Source organism: Onychomys torridus, chromosome 3 (assembly GCF_903995425.1).
Source record: "Onychomys torridus chromosome 3, mOncTor1.1, whole genome shotgun sequence".
Taxonomy (NCBI): Eukaryota; Metazoa; Chordata; class Mammalia; order Rodentia; family Cricetidae; genus Onychomys; species Onychomys torridus.
The window spans coordinates 136,257,324-136,274,729 of NC_050445.1; the positions used below are offsets into that span (position 1 = coordinate 136,257,324).

Below are 17,406 nucleotides of genomic sequence, written 5' to 3' on the forward strand. Positions count from 1 at the left end.
GATCCCAAGGAATTTTCGGGGAGGGTTTCCAGGTGGCTGAGGTCTGTGCTGTCAGGAGGAAGTAAGAACAAGGGTTAGTGGATGGTAGTGCAGTTCCTCATCTATACTGTGATCTTGTGCTGAGGAATCTGTGCTTTGGGTGGATGAGAGTCAGTTGCCCTCTGGGTCTGGGAAGGTTGTCTGCTGACGAGGGAGCCTGAGCTGTGAACCACCAATCCCTCCCTCATGTAGTCCTCACATCAGAATTCGAATAATTTTGTGCACAAAACGCTTAAAGCATAGGCGGCCATAAAGCCTTCCTGAGGACCTAGGACAGGCTTCCCAGAGGAAGGAGCTCAGATGTCTGCAGGCTTGTCCCAGGGGGTCAAGGGTGTGGAGAGCAAGGGGTTTGCTTGTGAGCAGTCTCTAGCCAGTGGAATTGACACCTTTTCAACTGTTAAGGATTGAGAGTCAGGAGACCCTCGGTTTTTAGTCCAGACCACTTACTAAGACAGAGAACCCAGGAGGAAGAAGAGGCCAGTGTTAGGACAGTCCATGCTGAGGAAGGACGGATGGAAAGGTGGGAGAAGGGTTGGGGATGCCCAGCTTGTCACTAATTCCTGTTTTAGAGCTAAGCCGATCTTCCTCTAGCAGTCAGAGCTGATGGCATGGATGTGTCCCCCATCACTGTTTTCTGTTGCTTTGTGTCCCCACAGAGGATCCTTTGTGCCTGGCTTGTGTGGGGACTCTTCCTGGAAGAGAAGTCGTGGAATCCTGAGCCTCATTCAGGCAATCCCAACCTGGGGGTTTGGGTGTCATCACTAATGGGCAGGGGGTTTGGGTTCCTGAGGAAAAGCTGCCAGGCAGTCGTGGCTGAGCCACAGTGCTCTGCAGAACTGGAGGAAGAGAAGAGCATGAAGAGGAAGAGAGAGCTGTCTAGAGAACACTGCAGTGCCTGGGACCGCCCTCATGGTGAGTAGAGCCTCCGCTCCTGCTTAGCACTGTGTAGAAGTTCACTCTGTTTTGGAAGTGGCACATCCCACGTTAGTTAAGAAGGTGCCCTGTTGATTTGTCAGCGGAAACCTGTTGCCCCTGGAGTTTTCATTTGCCTTGGCCTGTCGCCAGAAGCTCTTTATCCAGGACTCTGAGATTTGGGATACTCTCTTGTTCTTCAGCCTCTCATCTTCTGGGGTTAGGGTGGGAAGGGAGGTTGATTGCTGGTGTGTATAGAAATATTATTATTTTTGGTTTTTCCTTCATTCTTGAACGTTGTCTGGCTTTCCGTCTCTTGAGGTAAGCGTAGGGCTGGTGGGTGCTTTTTTTTTTTTTTTTTTTTTTTTAACGAATACTGTGCTGCTCACTGTCACTGTATGATGTTGCTCTTCTCTAGTGCGTTGTTAAGGCTTCTTCTGTCATTTAATTTTCAAAGCCTCATGCTGGATAGCTCCTTCCCAGACTGTTTGCAGGCTCCCTGGTGACTTCTCTGTGCCCGTGAGAGGGTTTCTCAGGATTTCGTCGACCCAGGAAAAGCTTTAGAGTTTTGTTCAGTGTCCTATCTTGCCTTCAGTGTTTTTTTCTTCTCTTCATCTCCTAGGCCTGGTTGGTTTACACAACATCGGACAATCCTGTTGCCTCAACTCCTTGCTTCAGGTGTTCATGATGAATGTGGACTTCAGAAAGATACTGAAGAGGTACAACAACCATGGCTGCAAGTCATGAATGTTTTAGAATATTCCTTTATTCACAGTGACTTTGACTCTCATAAGTCTTTCCAGAGATGCCCGAGAAAAGACTATTTCTTGCATATTTTCTACTGAACGTCACCATCATTGACAAAGTTTAAGAATACATACGTGCTTGTCCCCACCTCCATTTGGTTTCAGGTGGTGTGGGTCATTAGTGCTTTTTAAAGAAATTTTATTATTATTATTATTTTATTGTTCAATGTATGTGGTTATTTTGCCTGCATGTATCTCTGTGCGTCACATGCATCTCCATGGAGCCTAAAGGAAGAGTTGGATCCCGTGGAACTGGAGTTACATATAGTTGCGAGCCACCATGTAGATGCTGGGAATTGAACCCAGGTCCTATGGAAGAGCAGCCATCTCTCCAGCCTTCATTAGTGCTGTTTAAAAAGACTCCTCAGATATACTTTTGAAGTACAACCAAGGGTGACAGTCACTGGTCTGGAGTTGGGGCCAGACCAACATCAGAGAAAGTCAGTGAACAGATGCAGACATTTTATCAGAGATTCTATTTGGCCCCATACTTTTTCCTTTTGCTCATCCAAAAAGCCAATGAGAATTGCCTATATAGCCAAATGAACCATTGGCAAAACACTGTCATCTGCCATATTGCCCTTTCTTCCCAGGACCTAACTCAGTATTTGCAGTATGAAGTATCTCAGGCTGGATATTTACCTGCTCACTCTAGTGTGGGCCCAGAATGTGATGCAGCTGTCCTTTTTTTGTTTGTTTGGTTTTTTGAGACAGGGTTTCTCCGTGTAGCTTTGCACCTTTCCTCAAACTCACAGAGATCTGCCTAGCTCTGCCTCCCAAGTGCTGGGATCAAAGGCGTTCGCCACTACAGCCCGGCACAGTGGTCCCTTTTTAATGTGATGGTTGAGTATGGGTGGGGTGGCACTGTGTTGACTTCCCTCTTAATAAGGTATTCTGTACACCCTAGTCCCTAAATCACTTGGGTGCATGCATAAATCTACCCATTTCCATAATTCTAACTTAATCCAGAGAATGACAAGGACATGGAGAATCTTTGCAATTCTTGAAGCGATTTCAGCGTGCTCCCGGCCTGGAGAATGGTGGGTATGAGCTGCCTGGCTGTTCTTGACAGGATAACAGTGCCCCGGGGGGCAGAAGAGCAGAAAAGAAGTGTCCCCTTCCAGCTGCTGCTGCTGCTGGAGAAGATGCAGACCAGCCGACAGAAAGCGGTGCCACCCATGGAGCTGGCTCACTGCCTCCAGAAGTACAACGTGCCGTGTAAGAGCCTCAGCTCCTGCCCACTGACACAGTGTCGGGTGGGGAAGGACCTGCGGGAGAGAGCGAGGGAGAGCTGATGGGCAATGAATGAACAGACTCTAGACCTCTCTTATTAGAGGTGTGGGTGCTGATCTGAAATACACATCTCTTTACTTCTGAAAGAAAAGTTTCGTGTATGAATTTTTTGGTGACTGTTATCAGCGTACTGCTTTGAAGAGGCTTTAAAAAAAACTGGCTTGACGTCTGCCTGTTTTCAGGGTGTAGTGTGTTGATTTGATACATTTATGCAATTGGAATGATCATATCAGGGTAATTAGCATATCTTTCTCTTTCAACACTCATTCCTTTGTGTTGCCTATAGCCAAGTGTACCTTTGCCAAAACACCCTGTCACACCCCTCTCCCCTTGCCCTTTGTCCTGGTTAGCTTTGAACTGTCAACACTGTCATGACCAAGGAGTCTCAACTGAGGGATTACCCAGGTTAGACTGGTGTGTAGGTGTGTCTGTGGGTGATTGTCTTATTGGTAATGGATGCAGGAGGGCTCAGCTTACTGCGGCCCACACCATTCACTGGGCAGGTGGTTCCAGGCTGTGTAAGAAATTCAGTTGACCATGAGCCAGAGAGCAAGCCAGCAAGCAGAAGTCCTCCACGGCTTCTCTTTCAAGTTCTTGAGTTCCTGCCTCCACTTGACCTAGAAGTGTAAGCCAGAGAAAGCCTTTCCTCCACATTTCAGCACAGCCACAGACGATGCCACAGTGTCTTTTCTTCTGAGGACCTAGCTCAGTAGGTTCAACTTTGGATTCGTCTCTTCCAATCCTTTATAAAATATATAATAAATTTACCAAGTTACAAACAGTTGAATGCCAGAGCTTATTCCTCAGTTTTTGTTTGGAATGTTCTGTAAATGTCTGTTGAATCCATTTGGTGTATAATGTTGTTTAACACATTGTCTGCTGGTTTTAAAAAGATTTACAATTCTGTTTGTTATTATTATGTTTATATATGCTGTGTGTGTGTGTGTGTGTGTGTGTGTGTGTGTGTGTGTGCCTTCATATCACAGGATGTGTATGGAGGTCAGAGGAGAACTTCTGGGACTTGATTCCTTCCTTCCACTGAGGGTTCTAGGTGTCACACTCAGGTTGCCAGGTCTGAATGTCCAGTGCTTTTTGGTGATGAACATCTGTCTCACCAGCACTGGTTTGTTTTTGTTTTTGTTTTTGGTCCAGATGATTTGTCCATTGTAAGTGGGGTTGGTGAAGCACCCACGTAGTTTCGGAATCGATCTCTGTGTTCAGACCTGAGAAGGTTTGCCTTATGAAATTGGGTGCTTCAGTTTTGGGAGTGTGTGCGTTTATAGTTGTTAGATCTTTTTGTTGAATCCTTTACGTTTTCCTTGCTTACTGACCATCTCTGTCTCCTTTGCTGGTACCAGCACAGCTGCTGCTGGCTGCCCTTGGTTTCTCTTTTCCTGTTATGCCCTTTTCAGCCTTTCACTTTCATTCTGTGTGTCTTTACTGGCATCACATCGTTGAGTTTTGTTTGTTAGATTTGGGGGAATTTAGCCGGTTTACATGAAATATCACCACTGATAAATGAGGCATGCTCTTGTAATGATGTGAAAATTCTGTGTTTGTTTTGGACAATTCTTATTGTTTCCCCCTTTCCTCCCTCCTTCCTTCCCTCTCTTCTTCCTCGTCCAAACTCACTATGTAAGCTAAGTTGACCTTGAACCCTGGGTCTTCCCACCTCTACCTCCTGCTTGCTAGGCTTTATAAGCATGTGCCATCGCACTTAGTGTCTTTCCTTATTTCTTGTTCATCCTTGTGAATAGCTCTTTTTCTTCTCTGTACAGAAGGCACACTGTCTGCCTTGTCATGTACTTTTGTGATGGTAATCGTCACCTTTCTCCTGTACGATATATAGATTCTCATGGGGCCAACCTGGTGTAGAATTCCTCAGGTTTTTGTTTTTGTTGGAAAACCTTTCTTTTTCTTCATTCCTGAAGGATAGCTTTGCTGGGTATAATAGACTTGGTTGGTGCTTTTTGCTGTTGTTGCTTCGGGACTTTGTGTATCTCATCTTGCCTTAAAGGGGGTCTTTTCTAGATACATCATTAGGAGGCTTTTAATCTTCCTGGACTTGGTTGTCTATATTTGTCTATATTAATTCAGTAGGTTTTCTGTGCCTCTCTTATCCCATCTCCTCCTACAGCACCTATACTGTGAATGTTTGCATTGTGTTTCCTTGCTTAGTCATATGCTATATGTCCCATAGTCTTTGCTTTTAGTTTTTCTTAATTTCTTTTATTTCTCATTTTTTTCTGATTTGGTTATTTCAAAACCATCTTCATGCTTAGAAATTTTCTTCTGCCTGATGAACACTGTTGAGGTTCTCTACTGTTTTTTTTTTCTTAAACTTAATTGAATTCATTAGTGCCTTGATTTCTCTTTATTATCTCTATGCATGCTGAATTTCTCACTCCTATGATTTTCCTGTTTTAACTTAATTGCTGTTTTTATTCTCTTGTATCCCATTAAATTTCCTTGTAATCATTTGTTTAAATTCTTTGTCACACAAATTAGTTTTCTGTCCTTTGGGGTCTGTTGCTAGAAAGTTATTGTTATTGTGTTCCTGTGGAGACACTGGGGTGTGTAGTTTCGCATAATTCTTTAAAAAAAAAATCCAGATTTTGATTTACTAAAAAGATTTTTTTTCTGATTATGGGTATTTTGCCTGCATGCTTGTCTATGTATTCTGCATGGGTCTGATCTCCTAGGAGCCGGAAGAGGTTGTTGGACCCCCTAGGACTAGAGTTACGGACATATGTTACATGCATGTTGGTGCTGGGAATTGAACCCAGAACCTTTGGAAGAGCAGCCAATGTCTCTGTTGGTATTTGAGTGTCTGATGGGTCACTTGTCTCTACCTTAAAAAAGGACATTTTTAATTTGTTTCAAATCTTAGGAGAAAACCTCCAATTTCCTTCACACAGTGTGATATTAAATGTGTTTGACGTACATGATCTTTATTTTATTTTAAGAATTATTTATTTATCTGTTTATCATTTTACACATACAAGTGCAGGCACACGAGCGTCACAGCGTGTTTCACATGGTACACACATGGAGGGTAGAGGACGGCTTTTGGGAATGCTCTCCTCACGCAGGCGGGCTCTAGAGTTCAAGCTCAGGTTCTCAAGCTTGCTCGGAAAGTGCTTCTCTCTGAGACATCTCGCCAGCCCTCCATTTTTATTTTGTGAGCATTTTAATTGCTTTTTAAAATAATATTTATTTATTATGTGTACTATGTTTTGCCTGTATGTATGCCTACATGCCAGAAGAGGGCGCCAGATCTCATTAGAGATGGTTGTGAGCCACCATGTGGTTGCTGGGAATCAAACTCAGGACCTCTGGAAGAGCAGCCAATGTGCTTAACCTCTGAGCCACCTCTCCAGCCCTTTAAATGCTCTTATGAACGAATAGACTCCTAGAGGCTATCTTTTCTTCCCCATCTCATTTATAGTCTCACCTTTCTTCAGGTTTCCATAGTGCTTTGTGTACCCGGAGGGAACGTTCAATCCTGTTTGAATTATGAACAGTTGGAACCTGTCTTCCGTTGGCGTGTGGTTTCTCAGGGACATGCAGTTTCTCTGGTGTGTGCAACACGTCCCAAGTGTGAAGCAGACAGTGGGATAGACAAATACCCTTGCATTTTGTCGAAGACTGGGAGGGACTCTTGACTCTTGGCCAGAGGAGGTTTAAAACACGACTACAGATGGCAACTGGCCATCTTTCATTTCAGCTGTTGTGAGAAAACACCCCGAAGAAAAGCACCTTAGGGGAGCAAGTCTCTATTTTAGCTCACACATCCAGGGTACAGTCTGTCATAGCAGGGAAGTCGGAATGGCAGGCAGAAACTCAGAACAGGCAGGCATATCACACCCACAGTCAAGCTCAGAGAGAATGAGTGCACAACACGCTTCTAATACTTAACTTCCCCTCTCTCCTCATATTCGGTCCAGAGCCCAGCCAAGGAACAGTGCAGCCCACAGTGAGCTGTGTCTTCCCATATCAGTTAACACAGCCAGGGCAACCCCTGCAGATATGTCCACAGGCCAATTTCACCCAAAGACTCCCTGATGGAGACTCTCTTCTCAAGTGTTTTCTGATTGTGCCAAGTTGACAGTTAAAACCATCACAGCAGCCGGAGAGACGGCTCAGCAGTTAAGAGTACATTTGCTCTTGCAGAGGACCTGGGTTCAGTTCCCAGCACCCGTGTTGTGTTTCACAGCTATTTGTAACTCTAGTTCCAGGGGATCGGACACCCTCTTCTGACCTTCAAGGGCACTAGGCATACACATGGTACACACACACACATACGTGTGGGCAAAACATCTATACAGATCAAATCACCTAAATAGATCTAAACAAAACAAAACCGACCGCCACAACACCTTAATCCAGTGTTTACATCTGTGTTAGCTCTGTGACAGACACCTTCTGCACCCAGTTCCCTGGGTAAATCAATTTTACCCGTCTGGCAGATTATTTTTGAGTTGGAGTTCATCATATAGATTAATTAATATATTCAATTAACATATAGTATACACTTTCATCATTGTAGATTTGTTGTGCACAAGGCAACAGGGATGACAGTGATTTTTGACTCACTGTTTGGAAGCAGGACAGGTCAAAAATCAAAGAAGACAAAATATAGAATGCCAAGTCTGTGTTGTGACGTGTATTATTAGGGGAGGACAACGATGCTGTGATGGAAGATACAGCATGTTCACAGAAAGTGCTGTGGCCTGAAATGTCTTTGTACTTTGGCTGCAACATGTTTCTTGTCTTTCCTGACTTTCCATTTCTTTGGACCAACACCACTAAAGTCAGTTGTGTCTGTTCACGATTTCAGACCTACTTATATAACAGGGAGACAGTCCCCTGCAAGGTTCCTGCTCGTCTTGGCCAGGATCATCTAACATGGAGTTGATCTTTTCTTTCCTCTTTTATTCTGGCACATTTGGAGCAACTGTGGGACTGGGCTCTGCTTTTAGGGAAGTGAATAAAAATGACCACCAGGGGGCAGAGGAGTCACAGTAACTGCTTAGCAGAAAGAAAAAAAAAATAGTTGGGAATCTGCTAGTCAGCTGATAGAGGCCTGTAGAGGTGGATAGTGAGAGACAGTGATGGGACTCTGACCTTAATTCAGAGAGAAACTCTTAAAAAAGACCGACCCAAAGCTTGCTTTTCATTTAGTCTTTTCAAAAGGGATAGAAGGCTAGGAAAGGACAACGAGGACATAGATGTCTCCTTACTAATTGTGTTTCCCTCTGCCCAGTGTTTGTCCAGTATGACGCTGCTGACCTCTACCTGACGATCTGGAACCTGACGAAGGATCAGCTCACTGACGTGGACTTGGTGAGAGCTGGGATCTGGAGAAGGCAGAGATCTGAGATGTTGCTTGTGGGACCTGCTCCACTGTCGTGTGTACCGTTAGCTAGGAATGAGCCCCTGCTTGCGTACATCTCTGGTGTGGTTACCTTTATGTGCAGGGAAGCAAAATTTTGTGTCAGCCATTTCTAGAGCTTCTGTCTAAAATAACCACCCGTCTCGACCTAACGTGACTTCTAGGTCATCTTACCTCCTTTGCTGTCTGTCCTTGCAGGCAGAGCGGCTGCAGGCTCTGTTCACAATCTGGACGAAGGAGTCCCTGATTTGCTTGGGCTGTGCCACGGAGAGCAGCAGAAACAGCAGGCTGCTCACTCTCTCTCTTCCTCTTTTTGATATGGACTCAAAGCCCCTGAAAACACTGGTGAGAGACTTCTTGTGGGTGACTTTGTGTACCCCGAGGTAGCCAGGTTCCCCTGCTTCTACCACCACCCTTGGATTTTTTTTTTTTTTTTTTGAGCTAGGCAAGCGCTCTACCACTGAGCTAAATCCTCAACCCTACCCTTGGTTTTTTTAAACGTAATTTGTAGGCTGACAAGATGGCTTAGCACGTAGAGGGGCTTGTTGCCAAGCGCTATGACCTGAGTTTGATCCCTGGGTCCTACGTAGAGGAAGAAGAGAGCTAGAAAACCTGTTCCTCTACCCCACATATGTGCCTTGGCATGGGCATGCCTCCCTACCATAATAAGTCAAAACAAAACAAAAACAAAAATGTAATATACTTTTTAAAAAGTGACTTGTGTTTCACTTGTACACCGTGGACCAATCTCCCCTTGCCTCGGGGGAGGGGAATACGGCTTTCCCTCCTCCTCCGGCGTTTCTCACGCTCTTGCCCTGGCAAATCCCTTCTAGTTCTGTTCCTTCTGCCAGTGGGCATTTTCTGAAATTCTGCCCCACGTGTCACACGTGCCCACTTAGGGGGTGTGGGGATTAAAGGGTAGGAAAGCTTGGGTTTCCACTACCGGGGGAGGGGCTGTTGACGAGGAGCTTGAATGCTGCCCCGTGCTCATGCTGGTTCTCCTGGGTGGGGTAGGAGGATGCCCTGGGCTGTTTCTTCCAGCCCAAAGAGTTAGCAAGCTCGGACAGGTGCTTCTGTGAGAACTGCGGGAAGAAGACGTCTAGAAAACAGGTACTCTTGAAGTCCAAACTCCTCACTGGTCTGGGGTTGCCCGTGGGGTTTCCTGACAGGTCTTTGCAGACCCCTTAAGCAGTGAAGGAGTCTCATAATGGCTGACATAGGGAATCTGGGTCCAGCCAGTTCCTGGGATCCTAGGGCTTCTCATTTGCATCACTTCAGACGTGGCCTCTCAGATCATATCACTGAGAGGCACAGGAAGAGCCTTTCAGGGACGAGAGGAGACGGGTCAAGAGCAGTGGGTACGGTTTTCCCCTTAGGGTTTGGCTGGAGTTCTAGAGTAGACTCCACAGTTCCTGTGCCTGAGCAGAGGCCTTCTGTGGAGATGTGTGCTGTGTGACTCTCAGTTGTGTGAGTCTTGAAAGTGCCCCTTGTGGGAAAGAGCACATCGCCAGTCTTAACACCGCTCCCCACACGCCCATCTCAAGTGCCCAAAGACTTCATTGTCATGCTGATTTTGCTTTTTCAGGTTTTGAAACTGACTCATCTGCCCCAAACCTTGACCATCCACCTCATGAGATTCTCCACCAGGAACTCACGGACGGAAAAGGTCTGCCACTCAGTGTATTTCCCTCAGCGCTTGGATTTCAGTCAGGTTCTGGCAGCTGAGAAAGAACTTGGTGATACCAAGGAACAGGTGAGGTTTGCCTTCCATCCTTCATTCATCTCAGCAGACTCTGTGTCCTCCTGAGGTAGCAGTCCAGCAGACTCAGTGTCCTCCTGAGGTAGCAGTCCAGCAGACTCTGTGTCCTCCTGAGGTAGCAGTCCAGCAGACTCTGTGTCCTCCTGAGGTAGCCATCCCCATTAGCTGCTGGGCACCACTCACTCATAAGTACTTTAGTTGTAAGTACCAAGTCATGAGAGCAGACTGTGAGGTGACATGGACCAGCATCATGTGGGCTGAATACTTCCTGCGTTGGGCTCTCATCCAGGGACCCAGGCCCCCTGTCAGCCATACTTGGCATATACAACAGTGCAGAACCAACTGCAGTTTGGTATAACTCACAAAAGTACATACATATTCAGGACTTCTTTCTGTCTTTCTCCTTTTTTTTTAAGATAAAGAATTGCGTTTATTTATTTGTTAGTGTCTGTGTAGGGTATGAGTAGGGTCAGACAACTTGTGGGAGTCGGTTCTCTCCTTCCACCACCTGGGTCCCAAGGATTGATCTCAGATCATCAGTCTTGACCTGCTGAGCCATCCAGGCCAGGACAGACTGTCTTTCTTAGGCAATACTTTAATGCTCAAGCCTTGGTTGTTCTGAGAAGCCATGGTGAGTCATCACCCTCATGTCACAGCCAGCCTTTGCCTTTACTTTTAAAGATTCAGAAAGCTTCCTTTTTCTAAACGTTGGGTTTTATGGAAATGACTCAAAGCACTGAGAAAAGGGACCTATAATTAGGTACTTCCTATTTGAAATGACATGTGAATACTCGCAGGCACATGTGTAAACACAATGTTTTGGGTTCTTACAGCCAACTAAATTTTCATATTGAAAAGCCAGAGCGTGCTTTGACGATAATATCAAAGTAGCCAGTTGTTGGACCATATTTAATCAGAGGAAAATTTAAATCATTTGTCCCAAGTTAATAACTTCTTAGGAGATTCTGAGAAAAAAAAAGATTGTCTTTTCCTTGTAAGTTTGAAGTAGGAAATGCTACATTTTCAGGTTTTAGATCTCACATATATGGCTCCATTGTTGGAATGTTTGTTCTGTTACATTGGTCTGTTTGCCAATTCATGCTCAGGAACACCGTATTAAAATATAAGGCCATCTTTACCTATTAGGTGTCCGTGTTTCACAGTATTCCCTTTCGCTCTCCTTGTTTTCTCTCTCAGTGCAGCTGTTCAGTGCACTTGAATTTCTGCCTGTGTGAAGATTTCATGATGGAAAATTTCAGATAAATACAAGAGTGGGGAAATATATAACAAACCCTCATCTATCCAGAAAACTTTCCACTTAAAAAGTTAATCATAGAAACAGACTACAACATGTATTGCACAGTGGAAAAGTGCTTAAAATAGTTTTAAACACTTTCACTACAAAGATATGCTTGCAAGGTGATAGACATATTACCTAATTGTTCCACAGTATATACGCACATATCAGTATGTCACACTGCATACCATTGTATATAAGTCTTTTTGCTTTGGTTTAGTTTTTGATTTGGGTTTTGGTTGTTTTGTGACAGAGTTTCTGTTTATGTAGACCTGACTGTCTTGGAACTTGCTACATAGACCATGATGGCCTTGAACTCATAGAGATCCACCTACCTTTGCCTCCAGAGTGCTGGGAATAAAGGTGTGTGCTACCACACACAACATGACTTTTTTGTTGATTAAAAATTAATTAAATTTGGGCTGGCAAAATGGCTCATCGGGTTAAGGCACTTGCCACACAAACCTGGCGAGTTTAATCCCTGGAACGCCACAAAAGTGGACAGAAAGAAGAACCAAGTCTACATAGTCATTCGTGTGTGTGTGTGTGTGTGTGTGTGTGTGTGTGTGTGTGTGTGTGTGTGTGTGCAGGTGCTCATGGAGACCAGAGGGGTGTCAGCTCCCCTAGAACTGGAGTTATAATGGTTTTGGCTGTCTGATGTGGGTCCTCTGCAAGAGCACCAAGTGCTCTGAGCCATCCTTCCAGTCCCAGATGCCAACTTTCAGAGTAGATTATCAGCTAGTCATTTTTTGTATATTCTCTTTAAAAAATTGTTGTTATATATTTATTACCAATTAATGATTTTTATCTATTGTTATTGTATTTTTTTTTCTAGTTATCTTTAAATGTCAGATAATAGGTTGGAACTCCACCTTCTGTCTCCTCACAAGAAAAAATAGTATTCTTACTAGACACTGCATAGTTGGGGCTATCCCACCACGTACATTGTAATAGGACAGAGTGGGAAGGGGAGCAATTATTGCCATCCTTTGGGGATGATATACTCCATCATCGTTGCTCATGGCAGCTGGCATGGCCTCCTGGCTGCCCTCTCCTTTATCCCATTAACATGGAGGACCCTCCTCTGCCTTACTGTGGTGCTTTTGGTTGTCTCGTGCCTCCATGGCTGCACTCCAAGTGTGTGAGGTACTAGTGACTTGGGAGAGGTGGGTTCTGGGCTCAATCTCTTCTTGGTACCTGGAGGTGAGCCGTGGTGGCTCGGACTCTGCAGGAGTGACGAACCCTGGCTCCAGAGCTCTGGGACCTGGCTCCAGGCTCCGTGCCTGTTGAGCAGAGTACACACGTGGAACTTTAAGAAAGCGTTCGGACGAATGTGGTGACCTGGTTCACAGGCCGCCACAATCTGTCTCACCCCTCTTCCTTTCCCACAGAGAATTATCTCTTATTTTGACTTCCTAAGGTTTTGAGGGAATGGCATGATTTAGTTCCAATGGATGCTTTTGGTAATTTCTTACTTGTTGCGATAGAGACACTGCTTTCCTGACGTCCGTTGAATTGGTTTCTTCTCTATTTCTGTGACAAAGACACCACGCACGACCAGGGAAACTTACAGAAGGAAGAGTTTATTTTGGGCTTACGGTTCCAGAGAAATAGAGTCCATGACGGCGGAATGGAGGGATGGTGGTTGAACGTGTCTGCATTTGTCTCCCTCCAGGTGGAAGTCCACTATGAGCTCTTTGCCGTCATTGCCCACGTGGGGCTGGCTGACTTTGGTCATTACTGTGCCTACATCCGGAATCCTGTGGATGGAAAATGGTTCTGCTTCAATGACTCACATGTTTGTTGGGTGAGAAACACCATCCAAATTGCTGCTTGCCCTGGGTTAGCTACCTCTAACAAATCCAGAGCCTGGGGCTGTCCGGGTCCTCACCATGAAGACTGGCCCTGTCTTCTGAATGGAGGTGCTTTTCATGAGGAGCAAAGTCCTCCCCCACCCCACTAGAAAACTGCTCCTGGTTTATAACTGTACGTGCTCACTCAGCTCAGTGCTCTGGGAAACGCTTTGGACTCTGGGAAAGTCCTGTAAAGCCAGAATTGTAACTCTTGGACAGGCATAACCAAGTATAAAGAGAGGGATGCACTTGTCCAGGAGGGCAAATCACAGTACCAGGCATTCTAGGAACACCGAATACTGAGTTGGGTGTTGACTTCTTCCTTATACACTTCCAGGTGACCTGGGAGGATGTCCAGTGTACCTATGGAAATCACAGATATCGCTGGTAAGAGAAGGTCTGGCTTGTTGAAACCTGATGAACTCGCTCTGAATTCTTGGCCGTGTGAACCTCTTACGGCTTCAGCTGTTACTTACACTCTGATGGCTCCCCTGAGACGAACTAGTCAGCTTTATCTGCGACTACCCATCCCACTATGCCATGCTTTTCTCGATACTAAGATTCCAGTAATGCCTATGGATTCGTAATGGAGTCCAGATGCTGTGTCTGCCATTTTCTACCTAACTGCAAAGTCCCCTCATTTCATTACTCCTGGTCTTTCCCTGTGGTGCAAAACGTTTACTGATAGACCCAAGCTGACCTTGCGGGGTGGGGGAGGGGCTGCTCACATGCTATCATCGAATCTTGAGCATGCCTCCCTGTGACAAAGACCACCTTTTGATTGCTTGCTTATAGAACCCTCTTCTCCATGTCACTGTATGTACTCTTTGAGGGGAAAAGATCACTCCTTTCATCTTTTTATGTCTAGCAGTAGCTTGCATTTAGTAAGAATCAACAAGTACCTCTTAAAACCAATCATTACAGAGGGGACTCTGGGGAGAAAAATAAAGCCGGATGAAGATAGATCAAAGAGTCTTTGTAAAGCTTTCCTGGCCTTTTTTTCTGGCCTGGGGACAATGGCATACACAAAAGGTGATCCGAGATGGCTTTCAGCTCAGAGGCAGGCTGGACCACTTGAGAAATAAAGATGCAACTGTGTTTGAAATCATCCTTCAGCTGTCTCTTGTCTCTTCTAAGCATCTCCATTAGATGCCAGATCTTTGTTGCTGATTGTTGCTGATGCCCTTTTGATTTAGGGCGGGAACTGGCTGACAGTCTGTGGAGAGCGAGGGAGGAAGCTCTCAGCTCTGTGGAACACAGCTCCTGTTGTAGCTACTGCCCGTGTAGCATTGACAAGGCTGTGAGCAATACGTGGACAACTAACTAAAACTGGCTGCATGGTTGAATCTGTTTGCAAAAACACAGATTTATTTTGTGGTCCCACAATTTTTCACCATATGATTTAGATGCCAACTAATAGCCAGTCACTGGGGTCACAATTTTACCGCTCGGAGGAAATGGCTAGGTAGATCATGGGTTAGATGAGAGCTTGACCCAAGAGCCAGGAAGTTTACTAATGCTTGTCATGTCGTGGTTTCACTGTGGATGCTTCATTTTCCTGTGTTGACATGTGTCCTTTGCTTTCTAGGCGGGAAACTGCTTATCTCCTGGTTTACATGAAGATTGGATCCTGATGGATGTACTGACACCCTTAGGAGTGATGGACTCTTACTCTCCTTTCCTATGCCTAATTAAAAGAACAGTTAACCATTATTTATAAGAAAGAATGACTATTTCTGTGGTTTGGATGTGGCTCATCTCCTAAAAGCTTACACTCAGCAGGCATGGCCCTTGATTGGGCAATGTTTAGATGGTAGACTCTTTAAGAGACAGGGCCTAGTGGGAGGTAATTGGTCCATGGGATCTCTCTCTTCTGTGCACCAGTAGTTCCTTTTCTGCTTCTCTGTCATGCTGTGATGCAACCAGGGGGTCCACAACATGATGCCAGTGCCATGCTGGGTGGATCATCCTGTCATTAAAATGTTGAGTCAAATAAATATTATTATATACTATATTATATACTATTCAGCCTCAAGTATTTTGTTTCAGCAACAGAAAATGCATGAATATAGTTGTTAAAATACTTAGGTCTCACACAGATCTAGATCAGTTGGAATGGATAATTTCACCAGTGGGTTTAGCTAGATTGTGATCCTGATGTGGCCTTCAGTGCAAGACATGACCACATTTGGGGAACTGGGGGAATCCAGGCATTGTCGGGGTGGAATCAGTGGCAGTAGGAGTAACTGGAGTGATGGGGGGCAGTGGAAGGAAGTATTTTAGTGTTGTAACAGCTAGTGTGCTCTAACTTTAAAAATAGTGTTATTACTGTTAGTATTAGTGTGCATGTGTGTCTGTCTGTGTGTGCCATGGCATGCATATGAAAATCAGTTCTCTCATGCCACCATGGGATCCAGAGATTGGTAAGACTTGTGTGAGGAGCCATTTTATGCTCTGAGCAATCTCACTGACTCTCAGCCTGATTTATTTTTATTTTATTTTATTTTTTATTTATTTCTCTTATGTGTATGAGTGTTTTGTCTGCATTGTGCATTTGGGCATCACATTCATGAAGTACCTGTGGAAGCCACAAGAGGGCATCAGGCCCTCTGGAACTGGAATTAGAGTTGGTCATGGGCCACCATGTTGGTGTTGGGATTCAAATCCAGGTCCTCTGCAAGAGTAGCCAGTGTTCCTAGCGGCTGAGCCAGCCCTCCAGCCCCCGCAGCCCTGACTTCAGTTTATTACACACTTGCTTGGAAATATATTGTGATCATCCAGTCTCATGAGGTTGTCATATTACTTTTGTATAGTCATGACCAAAATATCTTCAAGAACTATCTAAAGGATTGGCAGTTTCAGAGGGTACATGGTGGCTTAGCCCCGTCACATCATGGCACATCCTCACCCCACAGCAGAGAGGAAGGAGAGAGAACTTGAGAGCAAGAAAGAGAGGGAGCGTGGCAAGAGGAAGGGAAGGGATTGAGGACCACTCATAACCTTCAAAGCCACACTTCCATCCACTTCTTCCAGGTAGGCCCCGTCTGAAGTTTCACCGGCTTCCCAGAACAGCGCCACCTGCTGGGAAGTTTAATGAAGCACAACTGAAGTACATAATCTGGAGAGCTTTAGCGGAAAAGGAAATCCTTCTGTTGGGGGGTGGTGGTGAGTGGTGGTGGTGTAGGCCTTTGAGTGGGAGGGGCTTAGAGGGAAGGATAACTGTGTTTGTAGGGAAAGCATACTCAGTCCTGAGGCTGAAAAAGACAATATTCAAGGTTCCCATTCTGGGGAAGTAAGTGCTGACGGGTGTGAAGTGAGGGAGTGAAGTGGGAAGTCTGCAGCTAGGCTGAGAGGTTTGGAGCTAATGAGATAGCTAGTGAACTACTGAAGGGGTTAAAGAAAGGAAAGAAATACTTAGTTATGTTACGGTGAAACTAATTTTCAGGTGAAAAAGGTTAGAGGAAGAAACGATGGAGTAGAAGGGCTTTGACGTCACCAGGGCCATTTTGGATTAAGACTAGGTGTGGGTGGTGAGAGGAATCCAGAGGACCCGATGGGAAGTGAGGAGGGTGAGAATGAGCACCCTATGTTTACCGATGAAACAATTCAGACATGTCAGTATTTCCCGGGTGTGTCAGGGTTCTCTAGAGGAACCAAGCTGATAGGATGAGTATGTATTAAAAGGGAATTACTAGATTTACTTACACAACTTTTATAAAGGAAAACATTTAATTGGGGGGGGCTTACAATTTCAGAGTCCATTATCTTCATGGCATGCAGGCAGACATGGTGCTGGAGAAGGAGCTGAGAGTCCTACATTTTTATAATGAAGGCAACAGGAAGTAGTCTGAGACACTAGGTGTAGCTTGAGCATAGGAGACCCCAAAGCCCACCCCTACAGTGACACACTTCCTTCAGTAAGGCCACACATTCTAATAGTGCCACGCCCTATGAGTTTATGGGGGGCAATTACATTCAAACTACCACAGTCTACTCCCTGGCCCCCATAAAGCTGTAACAATATCATAATGCAAAATGCATTTAGTCCAACT

General features: G+C 45.1%; 1 protein-coding gene across 1 annotated transcript; it reads left to right on the forward strand.

Moving 5' to 3' along the window:
- Positions 1-701: 701 nt before the first annotated feature.
- Positions 702-15,336, forward strand: Usp18 (ubiquitin specific peptidase 18). The gene is made up of 10 exons (XM_036182050.1): positions 702-951; positions 1,574-1,670; positions 2,830-2,975; positions 8,317-8,396; positions 8,644-8,790; positions 9,460-9,555; positions 10,031-10,198; positions 13,177-13,308; positions 13,692-13,741; positions 14,943-15,336. Exons 1-10 carry the CDS (start codon positions 804-806, stop codon positions 14,986-14,988), a joined length of 1,110 nt encoding a protein of 369 aa, XP_036037943.1. The 5' UTR covers positions 702-803; the 3' UTR covers positions 14,989-15,336.
- Positions 15,337-17,406: the final 2,070 nt, after the last annotated feature.

What these genes read in the sequence shown, in the direction of transcription:
- Usp18 (XM_036182050.1), top strand. Translation starts at nt 804, where the DNA reads ATGGGCAGGGGGTTTGGGTTCCTGAGGAAAAGCTGCCAGGCAGTCGTG. An exon ending in TTCAGAAAGATACTGAAGAG is followed by an intron (nt 1,671 to 2,829) that starts GTACAACAACCA and finishes TGTTCTTGACAG; the next exon opens with GATAACAGTGCCCCGGGGGG. An exon ending in CCAGAAGTACAACGTGCCGT is followed by an intron (nt 2,976 to 8,316) that starts GTAAGAGCCTCA and finishes CCCTCTGCCCAG; the next exon opens with TGTTTGTCCAGTATGACGCT.